General features: G+C 56.5%; 1 protein-coding gene across 1 annotated transcript in view; it reads left to right on the top strand.

Moving 5' to 3' along the window:
- The window catches only part of ITPK1 (inositol-tetrakisphosphate 1-kinase), a gene marked incomplete in the record, with an annotated part of 178242 nt that overhangs the window by 106836 nt on the left and 51015 nt on the right, over positions 1 to 20391 (top strand). Inside the window, 1 exon segment of the mRNA XM_014590644.1 lies at positions 1230 to 1355. Within this exon segment, the coding sequence (XP_014446130.1) occupies positions 1230 to 1355 (126 nt within the window).

The following is a 20391-nucleotide window of genomic DNA, read 5'->3' as shown; positions in this document are numbered from 1 at the left end:
ACGCAGCCAGGAGCTTGTGGCTGCTGAGGTCAGCCTTCCAGGTACAGAGCAGGCACCAGGGGCAGAAAACGGGCAGGGCGGATGAGCGGAAGGACAAGCCCAGCGCTAGGTGTGTGTTTGCACCCACCTCTGCTGCCTCCCGGCTGTGAGATCAGCCTTAAAAGTCTGTCCTCCGCCTTCCTCGCTTGCAAGATCTTTTCTCATAGCCCTTTGAAAAGAAAATGAAACACGTGCACACCAGCTCTGAGCATGGGGCCCACGTGCCCATGTGGCGCCATCATCTGTAGCCGTTGTGGTGGCATTTTTGTATCCTCCAGGGAGCCCCGCCTAGGGCTGGGGATGAAGACAGAGGTGGCTCCTGCTGAGGCCACATGAGGGGTCAGCCAGGTGCCAGGCCGGCGCCGCTGCCTCCAGGGGCCTGGCCTTGCAGGTGGTGGTGGCTATGTGGCAGGCGGCAGACATCTGGCAGGTCAGATGCGGTGTCAAGCTGCCCTCGCTGTTGGCAGGTGCCCCTGGCTTGGGGTCAGGTAATGCTGACTGTCTGTCAGCCAGCCAACAGCCCTGGCTCCCCTGGCGCCTGGTCTTCCCAGCCCTGAACTTGGACAAAACAAACACTTTCCCCAGCAGTGCAGAGGGGGCCGAGCTTACTGGGTCATGGGCAGCCCTGCAGCCTGGATTCCCGTGTGAAGTGCGAGTGGCCTCTCCCTCAGAGCTGCAGCTCCCAGGCTCACCAAGACCACAGCTTCGCCGAGACTTTCTGTAGCTTAGTGAAAAGGGTAGCTGCTTCGGTCTGAGCTCACGTGGCTGTGGGACTTCAGTCATTTTATTAAACCTCTCTGAGCCCTAGGTTCTGAATGTAGGTTGTCAGACAGATGGGACATGTTCAGTAAGTCCTTTTCCTATAAAGGCATTTCCCAGCATTGCTCTCTTGACTCGCAGGCGTCACTTTGGTTCCATCTGTGTGTCTCCCACATCCTGGGTGGCATGGGGCTGGGGGAATAGAGCCACAGGCGCAGCACCTGCCCTCAGGTGCTAGAGTGGGATGAGCTGTCGGGTCTTAGAGACTCATCCTGGGTATCCTGCCCCATGCCTGTGGGTGCCCGCCCGCTCTACCCCTCTCTGGAACACTGCAGGGAGGTTCAGGGGTGCCTGCTAAAGTGCCCAGAGCTCGCTGGCAGACTGGGGGCAGGGAACTGAAGTTTATGCCTTTGTCTATTCCTGCCTTGCAGCTGAACCTCAGCCAGCCGCTCGAGGAGCAGGGCCCCCTGGACGTTATCATCCACAAGCTGACTGATGTCATCCTTGAGGCCGACCAGAATGACAGCCAGTCCCTGGAGCTGGTGCACAGGTTCCAGGTGAGGAGGGCGGGGCTGCCCTCAGATGTGGGGTGTGCAGGAGGTGGGGGAGCTCCAGGAGAGGCTACGTACACCTGGCAAGCTGTAATAGCTGTCCTGGCGTGGACTCTGAGAAGCCGCTCTGCCACTGTCCGGACATGGGCTCATGGCAGGTACTTCCTGTGGGTCTCAGTCTTCTTGGGTGTAATGCAGGACTGAACCAAGGCATCGCCGGCCCCCGCCGGCCTCTACCTGTGTGGGCATGGCTTAGCGATGGCAGCACTGCTTGGCCCAGATGTAGCTTGGCCTCTCTGCACCCTTGGAGAAGGATCTGAGACCTTTCTGGTGAAGGACACCCCACTCCCCACCTCACTACAGCCCTCACCCCACACACACGTACTTTGATCCCTGCATGCTTGGCCTTGAGCATGATTCTAGATGTTGCACTGAGCCCCCTTGGCTGCTCCCCCCGCCTCCTTGCTGCCTCAGCTGCCTCCTGGGGCCTGACCTCACCGTGGTCCGCCGGTGAAAACGCCCACTTGGGCAGCTGCTGCTGTCTCCATGGCCACATGAACCTGTCCTGTTTTCTCCGCTGGCTGAGGAGGTCATGAAAAATGGTCACGTTTTCAGTGAGGTGGCAGATGGTCTGCAGCCCTGCTGCTGGGTAACGACCATCTCTGTGCAATAACAGGAGGTCCAATGCCCTGGTCCCCGTACCAGGACAAGGGCCGCAGTCACTCCATGGCTATCCTTCTGATGGCATCTTCCCCATGTGGGGTCGCACCTCAGTCTCCTTCGATGCCCCAGGAATCCCCCCTTCTGCAGCCAACTTGCTGCTGTGGACTCCTGCCTTGTACCTGGAATTAGCCCTGGAAACTTCCCTTACTCCAGAGACAGGGATGTCCCACGTCAAGGCAGTGTCTCTTCGTAGAGCTGGGGGCACAGGGAAGGCATGTCCAGGCTCCTCTGGGACCTCGTGGAGCCTCAGTTTTCCTGTTTGTGAAATGGGTACCAGTGATAGGAAGATCTCACCCCATGGGGCAGAGCGAGTGACGGTGCGTGGAGAGTGTGTCACACGGGTCTGCTGCGAGGGCAGTGTGTATGCCCTGGGGCCCGAGCAGCGGAGTGGAGGACGTGCTGGCCCGGTTGACAGACTGCGTGTGAACCCCTGCCATGACAGGGCCTCACCATGGAGCCCTCCAGCTCTTCTGGCAGCACTGCCCGCCTTGTTCGATGTCTGCAGCTTGTGTGCCCAGCAGAGCCGGGTTCAGTGTGGACTTTCTCGGGTGCACCATCTATAGTTCCTGCTCGCCCGCCGCCTCTGGGCCCCGCGCACGCCACCATCCCGCCGACCTTCCTTGGCCCTGAGCCACCCATCCATGCCTGCCTCACCCCTAATTTCTCATCACCTCCGGGACGCTTCTAAGTGCCCCGCTGTGGTGCCTGCGGTGCCCTCAGGTGACGTTCTCTGGGGAAGCTCAGCTTAACTTGGGCTCCTGCACTGACCTTGGGGGCAGGGATGGCAACCTCCTGATGGGACCTTGCCGGACACTGCCTGGGAAGGCTGGGTAATGTCACGGTAGTGTCCATTACTGTAGCAGGAGATGCTTACAGGGCAGTCACTCGGCCGGCCCTGTCTCTGTTCACTCCTGTGAACACTCGGCTGTCATTATCCCTAAGTGCATCCCTGAACAGTTGAGACGGGTCAGAAAGGCTGGGCCCCCTTGCCCAAGTCCCCACAGATAGGAAGGGGTGGAAGAGGGATTAGAACCTGCACTGGTTGCTCTCCACCTACAGTGCAGAGTCTGTGGCCCCGAGCCTGATTCCTTGCGGAGGGTGTAATAGCGGTGCCCATATTCCACTTCCTGTGGTGGGTAGGTCGCTGCCCGAGGGCCTGTGAGTGAAGTGCCTGTGGTTTGCTTGTGTTTGCTGAGTGCTGAGACTGAGGTTCTGTCGCCTTCCCAGATAAAGGGCCACCTACTGCCCCCAGCTAGCCAGGCCTGGGAGTTACAGAATAACTACCCTCGAGGGGGCCAGGGCCCCCAGTCGGAGCCCACAGCCCAGGGCGATGGTTGCAGGGCAGTGAGAGCTGTGCGCCTGCTCTGGGCAGAAGAGAACTTAGAGGGAGTGCGAGTACGTGGGGAGGAGGGGGGACGTGCTGTGGGCCACCGGGCCTGTTTCCCAGGAAGGCTCTCAGCCGGGTCCCGAGGTCTGTCCTGTGCAGGGCACACACCCAGCCGCCTCAGTCAGGGGCGCCATGGGGGTGGCTGCAGTGACCTCATGATAACCTTTCAGCCTGGGATTTCTGGGATACATTTTCAATGCAGTCTGTGCTTCAGCAAGAAGCCGGATATCTGATAAGGCAGGAAGTTTCCCCCTTTGTGAAGAGAACAATTCTTTGGGGAAAAGGGTGCCAGGCTGTACTTTCCAGAGGCCCCAGGAAGAGAGGGAATGGGTGTGGGCTGGTGGGGAGGAGGACTGAGGGACAGGAGGGTAAGGGACACCGGGGGAGGCTGGGTAAGAGGCTTCCTGCTGCCACCAGCCCCGGTGCTGTCAGCACTGACCTGCTGTTTCCCTCTGCGAGAGGGCAGAGATGCAGACCTGGTGCCAGACCACCAGACCCAGGGAGGTTGGGGCTGACCTTGGCCATGCCTCAGTTTTCACATGCTTTTATAAAAGTCCCATAAGTGGGACCAGCAGATGGTGTAATGGCTACATCGCTGGACTCCCATGTAGCTAACTGCGGTTCGAGTCCTGGACCCAGTGGCTTAAACTCACGCTGGGCACGTGTGTGTGCATGCCCAAGATCCCAGGAGGAGAAGGGATTGCAGTGTGGCCATCATCCCTGGGGGGTGATTTCTCACTTTCTGTGTCTTTCTGGCAAGTGCACATGCCCTATAGCAAAAAACCTCTCCCCCTCCAAAATAAAGAAATCCCATGAACAAGAGTGAGAGAGAGATAGCACCCACAAACAAGGTCGTGACTCCACAGACCACCCCCACCCTGCCCCAGATCATGGGCATGTGCTCGCCCAGCACACGCATGACCACTTCGAGTGCAAACCCAGAACCCTCCCGTGGGGTCTGCCTCGCAGTGTTGTTTTTACCACCACACACCCTGTTTTCAGGTCCCTGCTGTAGTGTCTCCAGACACTAACAAGGAGGCCTCTGTGTACCTTGGGGACCTGGAGGGACAGGAATGCTGCTGTCAGCCAAGTTGATCTCAGAGGCAGGGGATGCAGAGCCCAGGGCTTAGGGTCACACAGCAGGCCCTTCTCACATTTTCTCAGGAGCTTTTTAAAAAAAGGATCATTTTATTTACATACATACATACATACATACATACATACATTTATTTATTTATTTATTTATTTATTTATGCCATGCCTCAGTTTTCACATGCTTTTATAAAAGTCCCATAAGTGGGACCAGCAGATGGTGTAATGGCTACATCGCTGGACTCCCATGTAGCTAACTGCGGTTCGAGTCCTGGACCCAGTGGCTTAAACTCACGCTGGGCACGTGTGTGTGCATGCCCAAGATCCCAGGAGGAGAAGGGATTGCAGTGTGGCCATCATCCCTGGGGGGTGATTTCTCACTTTCTGTGTCTTTCTGGCAAGTGCACATGCCCTATAGCAAAAAACCTCTCCCCCTCCAAAATAAAGAAATCCCATGAACAAGAGTGAGAGAGAGATAGCACCCACAAACAAGGTCGTGACTCCACAGACCACCCCCACCCTGCCCCAGATCATGGGCATGTGCTCGCCCAGCACACGCATGACCACTTCGAGTGCAAACCCAGAACCCTCCCGTGGGGTCTGCCTCGCAGTGTTGTTTTTACCACCACACACCCTGTTTTCAGGTCCCTGCTGTAGTGTCTCCAGACACTAACAAGGAGGCCTCTGTGTACCTTGGGGACCTGGAGGGACAGGAATGCTGCTGTCAGCCAAGTTGATCTCAGAGGCAGGGGATGCAGAGCCCAGGGCTTAGGGTCACACAGCAGGCCCTTCTCACATTTTCTCAGGAGCTTTTTAAAAAAAGGATCATTTTATTTACATACATACATACATACATACATTTATTTATTTATTTATTTATTTATTTATTTATGGAGAGGTTTTTGCTATAGGGTGCGTGCGCTCGCCAGTCAGACAGAGACAGACATAGAGACAGAAAGCGAGAAATCACCCCCCAGGGGCGATGGTCACACCGCAATCCCTTCTCCTCCATTTTCCTCTCGGGATCTTGGGCATGCACGCACACGTGCCTGGCGTGAGTTTTAAGCCACCGGGTCCGGGACGCGAACCGCGGTCGACTACGTGGGAGTCCAGTGACATAGCCATTACGCTAACTGCTGGTTCCCTATTTATTTATTTTAATTTGACAGAGAGGGACAGAGAAAACGAGAGAGAAAGTGAGAAAGCAAGCCGCCAGGTCCGGGACTCAAACCATAGTCTGTCATGTGAGAGAGTCCAGTGCACTTAACCACCAATCCACCTGCTGGCCCCTACTTTCATTTATTATTATTAGTTTGACCAGAGAGAGAGAGAAAGTGAGAACTCAAGCTGCCATGTCCGAGACTCAAACCTTGGTTGTCCACATGGGAGTCCAGCATATTAGCCACCACACCACCTGCTGGCCCTCCTTAGGAGCATTTAAACAGAGTCGAGGTGGTTTGCCCCAGAAGGGACCCAGTTTGCAGGGCCTTCTTCAAGATAATATTGAGTCCCTGGACAAGGTGTTCCAGGGCTGTGTGGGCCAAGAACCGAGGAGAGTCTGAGGCGGTCCTGACAGTGTTCCCGCCTCCTTAGTTAAACCTCTGGTCCCCAAGGGTGGCTGGACCCCTCCCAGGCATGGCTGAGGCTCTGCTTTATTCTGGCATCCCCAGAGGACAGGTTAGAAGGTGTACGTCTGGGCTGATTGCAGAGCTTTGAAGCTGGTTGTCATAGAAACCTCCACCACTATCCTCAAATGGCTTGGAGAAACCATTGGGGTGATTCCCTTGTTTTTTTGCTCCAAGGTTCTCGTGGAGCCAGCAGACCGAGGCTGCCTGGGCGCTGCCTGAGATGCGGTTGCCAGTGTATGGACCGGCACAGCTTCCTCAGGGGAGCAGCAGGAACCTCGTCACTGTCGCACCCACAGTCTCTCATGAAGCCTGGCTGCGGGGGTGAGGGAGCTGCTCTCCATCCTCCCCCTGTCCGGCCCCGAGGTTGCCCAGGGAGGGTTACAGTGACTGTGAGCTATGGGGCATATGGACCTGTCTTGGTGGGTTGGCCTTCCTGTTTTTTTTCCCCCTCAGAATGAGCTAAGAAGGAGGAGGTTCATGTCTACACCAAAGCCTCCCCAACGCCCACCTTGATTAGTCAGAAAGATGTCAGTTGAGCCCCGGACTTGTCCCCCTGGGTGTCCCGCTGAACATACTCCACCAGAATGATGTCCTCTGCAGCAGTCCAGAGCTTGCTGAGCACCATGCAATTGACCAGGATGGGATGGGAGACGGGGGTGGGCCAACCAGGGCCCTCCCTCACAGGCCCCAGAGCAGAGTTAGAAATACGGTTCGATCACAGTCCTTCTGGCTTAGAACCTCTCCGTGCTTTCTTGTCGCAGTGACAGTAGAGACCGAAGCTGTTCCCATAGCCCTTGGGGCCTGAGCAATCTGGCCGCCTCATCTGTCCCCGGGTTCACTGTCCTGCCCACCCTTCCTTGCCACACTGAGCATCCGCTCAGCCCCTGGCCCCTGTCCACCACAGTGCCTTAGCACAGCTGTCCCTCAGCCCAGATGCCCCTTCCTGAGGGATATCTTCCTGAACCACCCCCGACTGATCTGTCTCACTGGGACAAAGATGGTGTTTAGTTCTGGCACCTGGCATTCACACTGCCACCCATGGTGCCGGGTATGTTGAGAGTGTGTCTGCATACTTGCAGGGTGTACAGGCATGTGGGTGCTGCCCTTCTGCCGGGCGAGCCTTGCACAGGGCGCCCCATGAGCTGCTGTGGATGGCACGGGGCTCTGGTGGCAGCCGGTGGCAGGGAAGGCAGAAGCCAGGAGGGTGCAGGAGGCAGATAGCACTGCCCCATGTGGGGGATATCTCCAGGCGTCAGCCCTGTCAGAGAGAGGCCAGCAGGTTCAGAGTTCAAGGCCATGTCATGCCAAGCTATGGGACTTGGACTTCTCCTGAGGCGGGGAATGGGGCCGATAAGATGGGATTTAGCTTGTTACAGGAGCCTGCTTAGAGGGGAAACTGCAGGACGAGCTCTGAGCTGCTGAGGCCGCCATTAGCCACCAGGCCCGGGTGTCTCTGAGATGAAGAGACAGGCTCATGGGTGGAGGCTCAGCAGTCCTTCTTCTCAGCCCCAGGAGCCCCTATGGCCCCAAGCGTCCTCTCCCTTGGCTGCTGTAACAAGTCAGCCTCAGTGGCTTGAGCCTGTTGGCCCATGGCAGACAAAGCCCTGTAGACCTCACTGGGCCCTCTTCATGGGTTTGTGTAAAATGACTTTGTGTGTGGGGTCCTCACTCACCCTTGTGGAGGCAGGAAGAGCAGGCACACCTGGCCCCATCGTTGCCGCCCATGTCTCACCCTAAAGGAGCCAGCATTCAGTGACCTTTGAGGACCCCTCACCTCCCACTCCTACTCTGGGCAGGAGACAGGAGGGAGGCTATGACCTGCCTCTGTCAGCAACGCAGCCTCCGTTTCCTGTGCATCCCAGCTGGCTCGCAGACGAGGCCAGGCTAGGGCAGGCTTTGCTGTGTAATAGGCCCGTGCTCCAGCCCAGGCTGATTTCTTTAATAGCTTATGCCCCATGGCTGCAGGGGGCTGGCTGTAGCCCTGCCATGCACCTGGGACCCGAAATGACAGGTCTTACGTTTCCCTGGCCACACGGATGCTCGTGGCCATGATTGACTGCAGAGCTCTGGAGGAGCAGGGTCTCCCTGCAGGCAAGGGAACCCAAGACTCCATCATTCCTTTTGCATTTTAAAAACTAGAATACCAGGATCAGCAGATGGTATAATGGTTACATCACTGAACGGCCACATAGTCGACTGCAGTTTGAGTCCCAGACCTGGTGGGTTAAAACTCACTCCAGGCATGTATCCCCAAGACCCCAAGGGGAGAATGGAGGAGAAGGGATTGCTGTGTGGCCATCCTCCGGGGAGGGCGTGATTTCTCACTTTCTGTCTTCTGTCTTTCTGGCGAGCACACACCCTCCATAGCAAAAATCTCTCTTAAGAAAAAACTAGACTACTGCCCAGGGCTGTTGCTGCATTAGAGACATTAGTATGCAGTGTTCGAGGACACGACTGGCACGGAGCGAGTTCTGCGTGTGTAGGTGCTCTTCTCTTACTGTCAGCGATCACGCGTGCAGGCCCTCCGCACGGGCCGGCACCGAGCTCCCACCTGGTCCGGCAGTCTGCGTCGTGACGGCGGTAGCAGCAGCTCTGCACTGACAGCTTTACCTGTGGCCCCAGACAGAACGCTCTCTGTGTGCAGTCACCGAGGCAGCAATTATGAAAGTGTGCCCCTGTGGGAGGTGTCCTCTGTGCCAGGACAGTGGCACTGCAGATTGACTGAAGCCTACGGGGACTGGGGCACTGCAGCTCCACCATCCCCAGCCCACCCACCTGGGCCTTGGTCACCCTGCAGCCTCCCAGGGAACGTGCTGGGTGGCACATGGGAGCAGCGGGCCATGGCCCCCAGATGGGCTTTCTCAGCTGACTGGAGTCACACCCGTCAGCCCAGAGGCCAGTGGAGCAGCCTCTGGGGCTGCGCTGTGGGGGTGGAGGGGCTCCTACTCTGGGCAGGAGACAGGAGGGAGGCTATGACCTGCCTCTGTCAGCAACGCAGCCTCCGTTTCCTGTGCATCCCAGCTGGCTCGCAGACGAGGCCAGGCTAGGGCAGGCTTTGCTGTGTAATAGGCCCGTGCTCCAGCCCAGGCTGATTTCTTTAATAGCTTATGCCCCATGGCTGCAGGGGGCTGGCTGTAGCCCTGCCATGCACCTGGGACCCGAAATGACAGGTCTTACGTTTCCCTGGCCACACGGATGCTCGTGGCCATGATTGACTGCAGAGCTCTGGAGGAGCAGGGTCTCCCTGCAGGCAAGGGAACCCAAGACTCCATCATTCCTTTTGCATTTTAAAAACTAGAATACCAGGATCAGCAGATGGTATAATGGTTACATCACTGAACGGCCACATAGTCGACTGCAGTTTGAGTCCCAGACCTGGTGGGTTAAAACTCACTCCAGGCATGTATCCCCAAGACCCCAAGGGGAGAATGGAGGAGAAGGGATTGCTGTGTGGCCATCCTCCGGGGAGGGCGTGATTTCTCACTTTCTGTCTTCTGTCTTTCTGGCGAGCACACACCCTCCATAGCAAAAATCTCTCTTAAGAAAAAACTAGACTACTGCCCAGGGCTGTTGCTGCATTAGAGACATTAGTATGCAGTGTTCGAGGACACGACTGGCACGGAGCGAGTTCTGCGTGTGTAGGTGCTCTTCTCTTACTGTCAGCGATCACGCGTGCAGGCCCTCCGCACGGGCCGGCACCGAGCTCCCACCTGGTCCGGCAGTCTGCGTCGTGACGGCGGTAGCAGCAGCTCTGCACTGACAGCTTTACCTGTGGCCCCAGACAGAACGCTCTCTGTGTGCAGTCACCGAGGCAGCAATTATGAAAGTGTGCCCCTGTGGGAGGTGTCCTCTGTGCCAGGACAGTGGCACTGCAGATTGACTGAAGCCTACGGGGACTGGGGCACTGCAGCTCCACCATCCCCAGCCCACCCACCTGGGCCTTGGTCACCCTGCAGCCTCCCAGGGAACGTGCTGGGTGGCACATGGGAGCAGCGGGCCATGGCCCCCAGATGGGCTTTCTCAGCTGACTGGAGTCACACCCGTCAGCCCAGAGGCCAGTGGAGCAGCCTCTGGGTCTGTGCTGTGGAGATGGAGGGGAAGTAGAAAAACAAAGGTTCTCATTGTTCTCAGCCTTTGAATCCCATTAGGGAGATAGCATCGGAGCCCTGCGCGAGTTAAGTAGCACCAGAAAATCTGGGTTTCTGCTGGTGTCATTGTGTGCTGGCCTAGCTGTTGGGGTCCAATGAACTGCGGGTCCCAGGAGAGGCCATCACTTGCTGAGTGTGGCCCACAACGTGACCCACACTTAGACCTGTCTCATCTCCTGTCTCTCTCATCCTCATCTCAGTCCCTGGGATAGTGGAATGACTTCCCGGGTTCAGGCAAGGAAGCTGAGGCACAGGAGTCAGTTCTTGCCCGGGGCCAGTTACGAAGCAGCAGGGCTGGGCTGACAGCCTGAGCTCTTTCTCAGCATGGCCAGAGGCACTGTCCAGCAGCTGGTGGGTGGTCAGTGAGTCAGGGTGTCCCCTGAGGATTGCCTCTGACATGGCTGGCTGCACATGAGACATGGGCAAGCAGAGGCCAGCAGAGGCAGACTGTCGTGGGGTAGCTGTGAGGTCAGCCTCGTGATGACTGCTGCCCTGGGTCACAAGGCCACTCCCCCCATGGTGGGGACGGCCACACAATCTGCCCATTGTGCACTGAGGCCAGGCCAGGTGGGTGGTGGCTGAGAGTCATTCTTTCTGCTTTGGGGAGGGTGGTACTGTTGGGGGCCATTAGCCACTGCAGGCACTTTCTCATGTGGAAAGGAAACCCGCCCCCAGGCTGACCCTGGTACCAGCCAGGTGGTTTAGAGGGAGGAGCCGGTACCCTGAAGCCTGAGTGCCAAGCCAGCAGGCTGGCCACGGCCTCTCCATTGGTGTGTGGATGGCGCTTTGTAGCTTGGGGCTTTAGAACCAGTGTTGGGCCAGCTATAATGACCAGGAGTATCTCCAATTGTCCCCTGGGGGCAGTAACCCGCAAGAGTATGGCCTCCCCTGAGCTGTGACTTCTGGACTGGCATCTGCCTTGCCCCCGTGGGCCGCATGCCTGTGACTGAGCCCAGTGTGGTTTCCTCGGACTTGTGTAAGAAACCACGTAGCCACCGCACCCACCAGGGGTAAGCCAGCTAGGTGGCCCACACTCTGACCTCTGCTGCTCTTGGGCCCCTTGGGATAGACAGACAGGTGTGAGGACCTTCTCCGAGTCCCTCCCTGCACATGGGAGTCTGTGACCCTGGCCCCAGTCCTCCGCCCCTCCTGGTGTCCAGCCCTGATCTGGCTCATGTCTGTCAGTCCTTTACTGACCTCTGAAATCACTGATCTAGCATCTATTATGTTCATTTAGTCATTCATTCAGTATGTCTTAATCGAGCAGTTACTACGTACTAGGCCAGGAATCACAAAAGACATTGCAGACGCAGCAATAAACGAGACAGACGGAGGTGCGGGGTGCACTCTCTGGTGCCGTATTTACGTGTGGTTGCGTACTGGGGAACGGGAATCCTGCAGACGATGCCAGCAAACAGGAAACGCAACAGCCCGATTAGGGTAAGCCCCAGGAAGAAACAGATCAAGGCCTCTGATACCAGGGGAGGTTCTTGTTCCTGAACTCTCTGAGGGTTGACACTTGAGCCAAGGCGGCAAGTGACAGGGTAAATGAGGGAGGACCAGGAGCAGGCAGAGGGAGCAGCACCCACCTAGGAGCTGCGGCAGGGCAGGGCATGGAGGCCCGAGGACCGGAATAACCTGGTGCAGCTGGGGCAGTGGCCAGCAGGGCAGTGCACGGTGGGCCAGAGGCAGCCAGGAGCCTCTGAGGCACTCTGGGCAGGCCCTAGAGGACAGGTGACATTAGGCAGGGTCCTCTGTCTGATAACCCTGAGCTGAACCATAAGCAAAGTACCATTTTCTCGTTCCTAAGCTCTCTGATGAAGAAGTGCCCCTTCCCCACGGCAGGGATCGGCTACAGGAGAGCCCCCACCTCCCAGTGTGCCCGGGCACCTCTGATTAGAGGAGTGAGTGTCCAGCAGGTGGTGGTGTCTGCAGCATCAGGGTCATGGCCAGGGGCACCACTGGCAGCAGTTGCTGTCTGTCCTCGTGCACCTAGAGCCTGCACTGGAAACCAGGAAGGCTGAGTGGTTGAGCACAGAGGTTGGAGCCCTCGGCCCCTTGGCCCAAGTGACTGCGGCCAGAGTTGAGCAGCACCACTGCCGACTGGGCACCGCTCCGATGACTGCTCTCCCTGCAGACCCCTGTTCGGGAGCCCTAGCCTGGCTGTGAACACAGCAGAGCATGGGTGAGGGAAGCGGGGGAGCCGTGGGCTGCCTGGAGGTCACAGCTTGTTCTGGTGACTTGGGGGCTGTGGGTGCAAGGTGCAGGGAGTGCGGCTGGCCTGCCTGCCCCCACGGACAAGTTGCACTTGGCCTCCATTCAGGGAAGGTGCGCATGGGTTTACATGCCGGCAGGGGCAGCCATAGGCTCACCTGAGCAGGTGCGAGGGAATGCTTATACGGCAAGGGGCTGCTGCTGGGGGGCAAGGGGTGGGGCCACACTGAGTGGGACCCTGGGCCACGTAGCCCCTCTGTCGTGTCATCCTCAGGCCGTTAGCTGTGATGGCAGGCCAGGTGACTGCTGCTTCCCGCCCAATAGTCTGTGGTGACCCATGGGTGGAAATTTCAGGCTGTCCCTTCTCTGCAAGGAGCGGCCTCTGGCCAGGACCCAGTTCTGCTGACCCACTTTCCAGCTCTGGAGGCTGTGTGTGGTCTTGGTCTCTCCCTGGTCACTGGAGGGCCCAACAGGTGCCATGGAGCTGTGACAGCAGAGGGCACGTGACATTTGTCAAGTGACAGCCTGGGCCAGCACCTTCCCTGCTTCTCATTTGGAAGTCTGGGGGCAGAAAAGGAACTCTTGTTCCCAGTGGGGGCCTGGAAGATGGGGTCGGGGGATCTGCTGTCTTGAAGTGATAGTGCCGTGTTTGCCTCCAGGCCTCTCCAGCAGTCAGGTAAGTTTGGGCCTGAGCGCCATTGCGGACGGACTGTTCTGCTGACCCTTGAGCAGCAACTCTGTCCCCAGAGAGCCCGTGGTTCACGTCCTGCTCACACTGCTTGCTGGGAACTGAGTGAGGCACGTGACATGACACCACAGTCCGCCTGGGGAGATGACCAGGTGGATGGTTGTGGGCGACATCCTGAGGCACAGGCAGACGTGGGGTGTGCTGCTGTCACACTCTAGGAGACACCGATGTCCTCTGGGGACTGAGGCCCAGCCCTGCCCCACATGGCTCCTTCAGCACCTCCCCCCTCCTCTGGAGTGGCGTCCCCTCTACTTGGTTAGCGGGGTCATTCATTCCGGAGATTGGGGCAGGGGTGCTCTGACTTTATGACTCGGACACGCTGGGGAAGGGGAGTGGCTTATTTCTGGCGACCTCCCCTCTGACCTTCCCGAAGCCCCCCCCCCACCCTCCCCATTCATATCCTGGACAGCAGCATCTTCCGGCCTGCACACAGACAGCATTCTGATGGGTTCCGTAGGGACGGCTTTCTCCACGTCACCCCTGTTTGGCTCTCAGCAGTTGTGTTACAGTAACAGATGCCCATGGGACAATTCAGGAACAGAGTCCCTCTAGCTCCTGCTCCTAGCCAGCCGGTCCCCTTGTGGGGGCAGTCATGGTTCCAGCAGCCTTGCGCCTTTTAGGGGGGGATGCTGTGTTAGGTAAACACAGAAGGTCTCCCTTCGGCACACAGGCCTGTCACTGTGTGTGCTGCATCGTGGAAGCAATTGCATTACGGTCCTCGCATGCTGCCTCATTCTTTTTAATGGCCGCATGTTAAGTGCCATTTTCGCCCACTACTTAGCCAGCGCCACACTGAAGTGCACATAGGACCCTGCTGATCGAATTTAGAAGCACACTGTGGTGACACCCTACCACATCTATCTGTGAGGAATTCTGTGGGATCAATACCCAGGAATGGACGTGGTGAGTTTGCACACTTCATTTTGCCATTACCAGGTTTCTCTCCATAGAAGCCGTAGCAGCTACGCTCCCACCAACCAAGCGCTGGTCCGTTTCCCACCGCTTCTGGAGGCCTTTCTGAGTTTATTTCGTGTGGAGTCAGAGTGTTAGCGGCTCCTCCATCTCCTCTGCTTGCCTGTTGGCTTTGCCGCTACAGCTCAGGGCCCTGGGAAGGGCGGTGTCTGACTGCCTCACTTGGCATGCCTGGGCCTTGAGCCTCAGTCCCCTTCGTCTTCTCCATGGCATGTGCTCACGTGTGCATCGTCCCTCCCGACCACACACATGGCCCCCAGGCCCACTCTGTGTCTGCCTCATTCGTTCCAAGCTTGACCCATGGCCTTGCAGACTGCTGGACTGGTCACTCCATTCCTCAGTGCCGCCTCTGTCAGTCCCCAGCTCAGAAGCCTGTTGCTTTAGGATCCTGTCCAAGCTCTTCAGCTGGCCTGTCTCCAGCTGGCTCTCCTGCCCTCTGATTTAAGTTAGCCTTCCCCTTTGAGACCCGTGCCCGCCCCAGCCATGCCAGGCTCCTGCTCGTCCTGCTGGGCTCCCTCACCCCAGGCCTTCACTTTCTGCTCTCTCCTCCTGACCCATGCCTGTGAGCCTGTGTGACCCAGCATCAATGGCCTTGGGAACCTTTCCCTTCCTGCCCCCTCCACCCGGTGCATCTCCCTTTTATCGACCCTCCTCCTTCCATTGTCACCAGTCACCCTCCCCCTCAGATCTCCCTGCACACAGCACCAGTTCTGCCTCTTAGGAGCTTGGTGGTAGAGAGAATGTGGTTGCTTTGTCGCTAAATAGGTAGCACCTGTCCCCCCACTGACACGTGGACACACTCTTCTTAGGGTTGTCATTCTCTGCTGTCCTGCAGCCTGGGAGGCTTCCGGCTGATTGTACAGATAAGAGAGACCTCCAGAATACTAACGAGCATTGATTAGGTCCAGAGTGCCTGCTGGTGGGGAAGCTCTGCTCTCCCAAGGAACCATGTGAAAACGGTTAGAAAGGAAGTAGTCAGTGAGGACGTGCTACCGACACACCAGGCGGAATCTGGAATAGTGACTGCATGAGATGACAGCTTGGGGGATGGTCTCGCTCAGGGTCAGCCCCGACCATCCACTTGGTGTGCGCATCCACTTGGTGTGCTGTCTTCGTCACCTGCAGTGGTACCCGTCTCACTGGCCTGCAGGTGACTGGCACCCTGCAGTACCTGCCCTGTGCACACTCCACGGACAGTTGGCCCTGGCTCCTGTGTTTGGGGTCCTCCAGGTCTAGAGTGGCAGTTTGGCTCAGTTCAGGGTCTGAGAGCTTTGTTTGGCGGTTCGTCACATCACAGAATTGAGGAGGTACAAGCCAGAGGGGATGTTACAGATGAGTCGTTCTCCGTTTTACAGATGGGAGTAGTAGAACGAACGCCAGAGGGGTGCCACGTAATGTCGTGTTCTCCATCAAACAGGATGAATGTGTTGACATCCGTGATTTGATTACCGCACACATTGAGGCTTTGGAAAACCACACCGCACCCCACAAAGATGTACAGCAATTATATGTAAACCAGAAATTATAACTTAAAAAATACAAGCAATGAAGCAAAAAGAAAAAATATACATAAGTGACTTCAGAAACACATGAAGTTGACCACGGTTCTAGGCTTTCGGCCCAAGTCCCTTGACCCTGCCCTTGTCTCACCCTGAGTGCCTCAGGGCCCTCGTGTGGGATGGGGTTGGGCCCAGGACGGTGGGGCTGAAGGAGGTGATCCCCGGTGAGGAGAAAGCAGAACTGACCATCAGGGACGGTTACACAGGTTGCCCACCGCACCGTCTGGTGGTGGACACTGAAGGCAACCTGTCCAGCCTCGGGTCTGCTGAACAGGTTCCTTAGAGGTCCTTCCCACCAGTTCACCCATTCACCCTCACAAGGCCCTGACCTCCTGGGACAGGCCTCACTTTCTGCAGAACCATGCTGTGCCTTTGAAGGTGCCACCATTCTTGGCGCTGTCACAGTTGGTCGGTCCTCAGTCTGCAGGGCCCACTCCTTGTTGACAGGTGTCCATCTGGCCCTCCTGTGTGCCCAGCACCGAGCCGACCCTGCTGTGGAGGAGGAGCCTGCACCTGCTCTGCCCTCTGCATCCCTGTTCCTCTTCACAGGGGCCTCCCAGGATGGAGGCATCCAGTCACCCACTTACTCTCCTGTGATGTGTGTCTTCTGTGTGTGTGACTTCACATGGCTCCAGTGTGGGGAACAGATGCAGAGACTCTGGGCTGGCTGTGGGTGGCCCTTGGGGGCCTTTGGGAGAAGAGTGGACCCCAGGGTGGTAGAGAAGCAAGGTAGTCACACTTCACGGTGTGACCTTGATCCAGTGACCTTTCCTTTTCTCCCTCCTAAAAAGATGGAGTTGGGTGGAGGGGCCCTTTGGTCTTAGCCAGCCACTTCCCTCTGTCTGGGAACAGAAATTGCGGACTCTTCGCTTCCTCTCGTGCTGATACCAATGGAGGGTGCCTGGTCCCCTCACCGCCCAGCCAAAGGCCTGGGCGTGGGATGGCAGAATGTGAGAAAGGCTTCATCTCCTCCTAAGAAAGCAGCCGAGTGGTCCTGGCCCCAGCTGGAGCTCAGATGCTTTCCCCGGAGCCAGGTCTTTCCAAGCCTTGCTGCTTCAACCAGAGGACTTGGGTTCACATCCTGTCTGGGCGACATCAGAAACAGGAGAGCCTTGGCCCAGCCCCGAGGTGCCCTGAGTCTGATTCTTTATCTGTCAAATGGAGTAGTGTTGGACCCACTCCAGGGGCTCGTTAGAGAGGAGACACGGCCACTCCAGCAAGGTGGGGAGGACCATGACTTATGTGTGCTGAATGTGGCAACCTGTCCTGGGGTCCTGGCAGAACCCCAATCATGGTGCCAAGGCTGATGGAACCAGGAGCTTCTGGATTTCGTCCACCTCATGATACTGAAGGATCTCGTTATAAGGCCAGCCTTGGCCACCAGCTGGAAGGCCTGGCCTGGGCTGTGCTCTCAGGAGCCAGGAGTGAGATGATGCCAAGGAAGCCCAGCTTACCTCCTTTCCCAGAAAAGTCCCCATGAGTGATTTTGAACAGCCATAAGGAAGTAATTTCAATTCTTTCTTTAAGGGAGCCTTCCCAGCATTTGCTTGGTAGCTGAGTATTAAATGAACTGCTCAAGCCCTGACTCCTATGGTGATGGGAATCGGCCTGGGAGGTTGCTTCTGGGTGTGGCTTATGGGGTTTGTCTGGAGTGCCGACGTCTACGTTCAGAGCTGAGTGCCAGCCAGGATTCAGGAGTCCCAGTAGGTTTAACACAGATGGTTCTTTTCATCCCCAGGTGACGGCTACCATGGCCACGGGGGAGTTATGATGGGATCATTCCCCACTTGCCATCCTTGATCTACTTCATGTGCCTGGCAGGAGAGGAACCCTCAAGGCAGAGCAGGCGGAGGACCTAGGCCTTGCTGTTTGAGCCAGTATATGCCTGGGTCTGTCCATCCATCCAACCATCCATTTGTCCATCCGTCCTTCCTTCCCTCCCTCCCATTGAAGTTATACATATCATATAAAAGTGTACCTGACGGGACCAGCAGTTAGCATAATGGCTACATCGCTGAACTCCCATGTTGTCGACCGCGGTTTGAGTCCCAGACCTGGTGACTTAAACTCAGGCCGGGTGCGTGTGCGTGCATGCCCAAGATCCCGAGAGGAGAATGGAGGAGAAAGGATTGTGGTGTGGCCATCTCTACTGGGGGTGATGTCTCACTTTCTATCTCTCTGTCTCTCTGGCAAGTGCACATACCCTATAGCAAAAACCTCTCCAAAAAAAAAAAAAAAAGCTTACCTGTCCAAGCAAGCAGCATGATGGATTTTCACAGATTGAACACACTGTGTGATACCATTGGTATCGGATCAAGCAGCAGAGCTGGCCTCACCCCCAAGCCACACACAGGCTCCCTGGTTCTCCGTGGTGCCTTTCCTCCTCTCCTGCCGATCTTCCCGTTATCAGGAATAGCGGCACCTCTGTTTGTGATGCATCCAGGCTACTGTCTCTCCTGCCCCAGCACACGGCCATCTCACAGAAATGTCAGCCAGCCCTCTGTTGCCTTCCTTTGCTGCTTGACAGATCACCACACATGCGACGGCTTAGAATGTCACGGCGATCATCTCGCGGTTTCTGTAGGTCAGACTCCTTGGTATAACCCGGCTTGGTTCTCTCCTTCAGGGTCATGCTAGGCTGTAATCCACATGCCAGCCAGGGCTGTGGTCTTCTCAGAGGCTCAGTGAGGAAAGACCTTTTATTTTCCCTTCCTTTTTGAGCTTGTGCTTTTGGAATCAGATCTAAGAAACCATTGGTTCATCCAAGGCCACAAAGATTTACTCCAGTTTTCTTCTAAGAGTTTGGTAGCTTTAGCTATTATAGTAAAAGAAATGGTGTTTGCTGCCCGGTATGGCCTTGTGCACCCGTGAGCCAGGCTGGCTGGGACAGGCTAGGGTGATCACAACACCCCATTGATGGTGCTCGACTTTTTCTGTGCCTCTCCTCTCTCATGGAAGAAAGAAACTTTTAAGAAAGAAAAAGAAGTAGTGCTTGAAAACCATTTTATCCGGCAGTGTGCATATAGCAAGTTCCAGAGAGATAGTGGCTGCTATTTTCTTTATGTTACTACCGACTGTGATTTTTTCAGGTATCATTTTGACTCTAATGAATCTCTCTCTGTGTTTCCCATCTGGCTAGCTGTCTCTGTTCCTTCTGGAAAGATGGTGTTGGTGTGCGAATCCATTTAGGGTACAAGTAGTGGAGTGGGGTGGAAGGAGGGGAAGACCTGGTGACCGTCCCCTGTACTTGTCTCCGATCTATATTTTTGGAAAATGTGAAAATACTTGAGAAAATACTGCAACACACAGCCGGGTCCAGCACCTGGCTTCACAAGTGCCACCCAGTGGCAGCTAATGGTCACTCTGATCTCATCTGAACCTCACCTACTTCTGTCCCCTCCTGCCCTGCACCTGATTATTTTAAAACAAATCCCATACATCATCTTTAATCTGTACATCATTTCAGTATGCATCTCCAAAAAAATGAAACACCACTTTCTAGAAGGGGACCTGCTGGGTGTGTGGGGAAAGGCAGGGAGCCCCCCGTTACCTTCGGAGGATCCAGATATGCAAGCCCTTTGGTGGCACCTCTTTTATAGGTAGTCTGACCTCAGCATGTGCAGTGGGGACCTGCACCATCCCCAGAGAGCCGCTACCTGAGCCTGGGCTGTGGGGTGGGGGTATGTGTCATGCTCTGGGTGTCAGCAGGAGGGTTGACATGGGCAGACAGCTGAGTTCCCCATCCCAGGGGCAGAGCTGGCGTGCTCCTTGGTCTGTAGACAGGGTGAGGCAGGGTTAGTTCAGGGGCCCTTGGGGTCTGTGTTGCAAGATAACGACGATCCTTTGCATAGTTCACGTCTGTGAACTCTATGATGCCCACAGCAGCTCTTCATGGTGGGTGTTATTCAAAGCGGACGTTTAACACACGCAGAATCTCAGCATTAACTCCAGCTTCTTGTTCCCAGGCATAAAGTAAGTGGCAGAGGCAGGATTCGAACTTGGGTCTTCTCAGCATTTTCAGTGACAGGAGAGTAAATCCCCGTGTCTCACTCCCTGCTCCTTTCCTGCCTGTAGTGACTGCAGAGGAAGTGGCATCTCTGATGTATGACTCAGATTCACAGTATGGCATCTGAGAGTTCTTGGCACCCCAGCCGGCATCAACTCATGGGCTTGGAGCTTCTAGAAAGCCTGGGGCACTTGTGCCCTGGGTGGGCATGTGGCTGGTCTCTGCCCCATTGTCCTCTAACCAACAGCCGGTGTTCCTCAGCCCTGCCCCTGGCCCAGGCTCCCTGTGGCTGCCCAGGCTCTCCCCCAGGTATTCCAGGGCAGGCAGGCCCTCCAGGGGCCTGTGTTACATTTGCCGTAGAGCCCGGTGGGGCCTGTTTTCTCTGTGCAGTGGTAGGATGGTATGGGCACTCTCCCGCCCAGCAGTCTGTCGGGCAATTCTCAGAGACTTGTGGATAATGCATGAGGCCTTCGATACCATAGAGGAGCTTGGAAGAAAACCCACTGTGGCAGCAGGGTGATGGGAAGCCCTGCGGTCTGTCCTCGTCCCAGGAGGTGGCATGCAG

The sequence above is a fragment of the Tupaia chinensis genome, unplaced genomic scaffold (assembly GCF_000334495.1).
Source record: "Tupaia chinensis unplaced genomic scaffold, TupChi_1.0 Scaffold000469_1, whole genome shotgun sequence".
Classification (NCBI taxonomy): domain Eukaryota; kingdom Metazoa; phylum Chordata; class Mammalia; order Scandentia; family Tupaiidae; genus Tupaia; species Tupaia belangeri.
The sequence above is the reverse complement of the archived record's forward strand: the minus strand, read 5'-3'. Positions and strand labels throughout refer to the sequence as shown.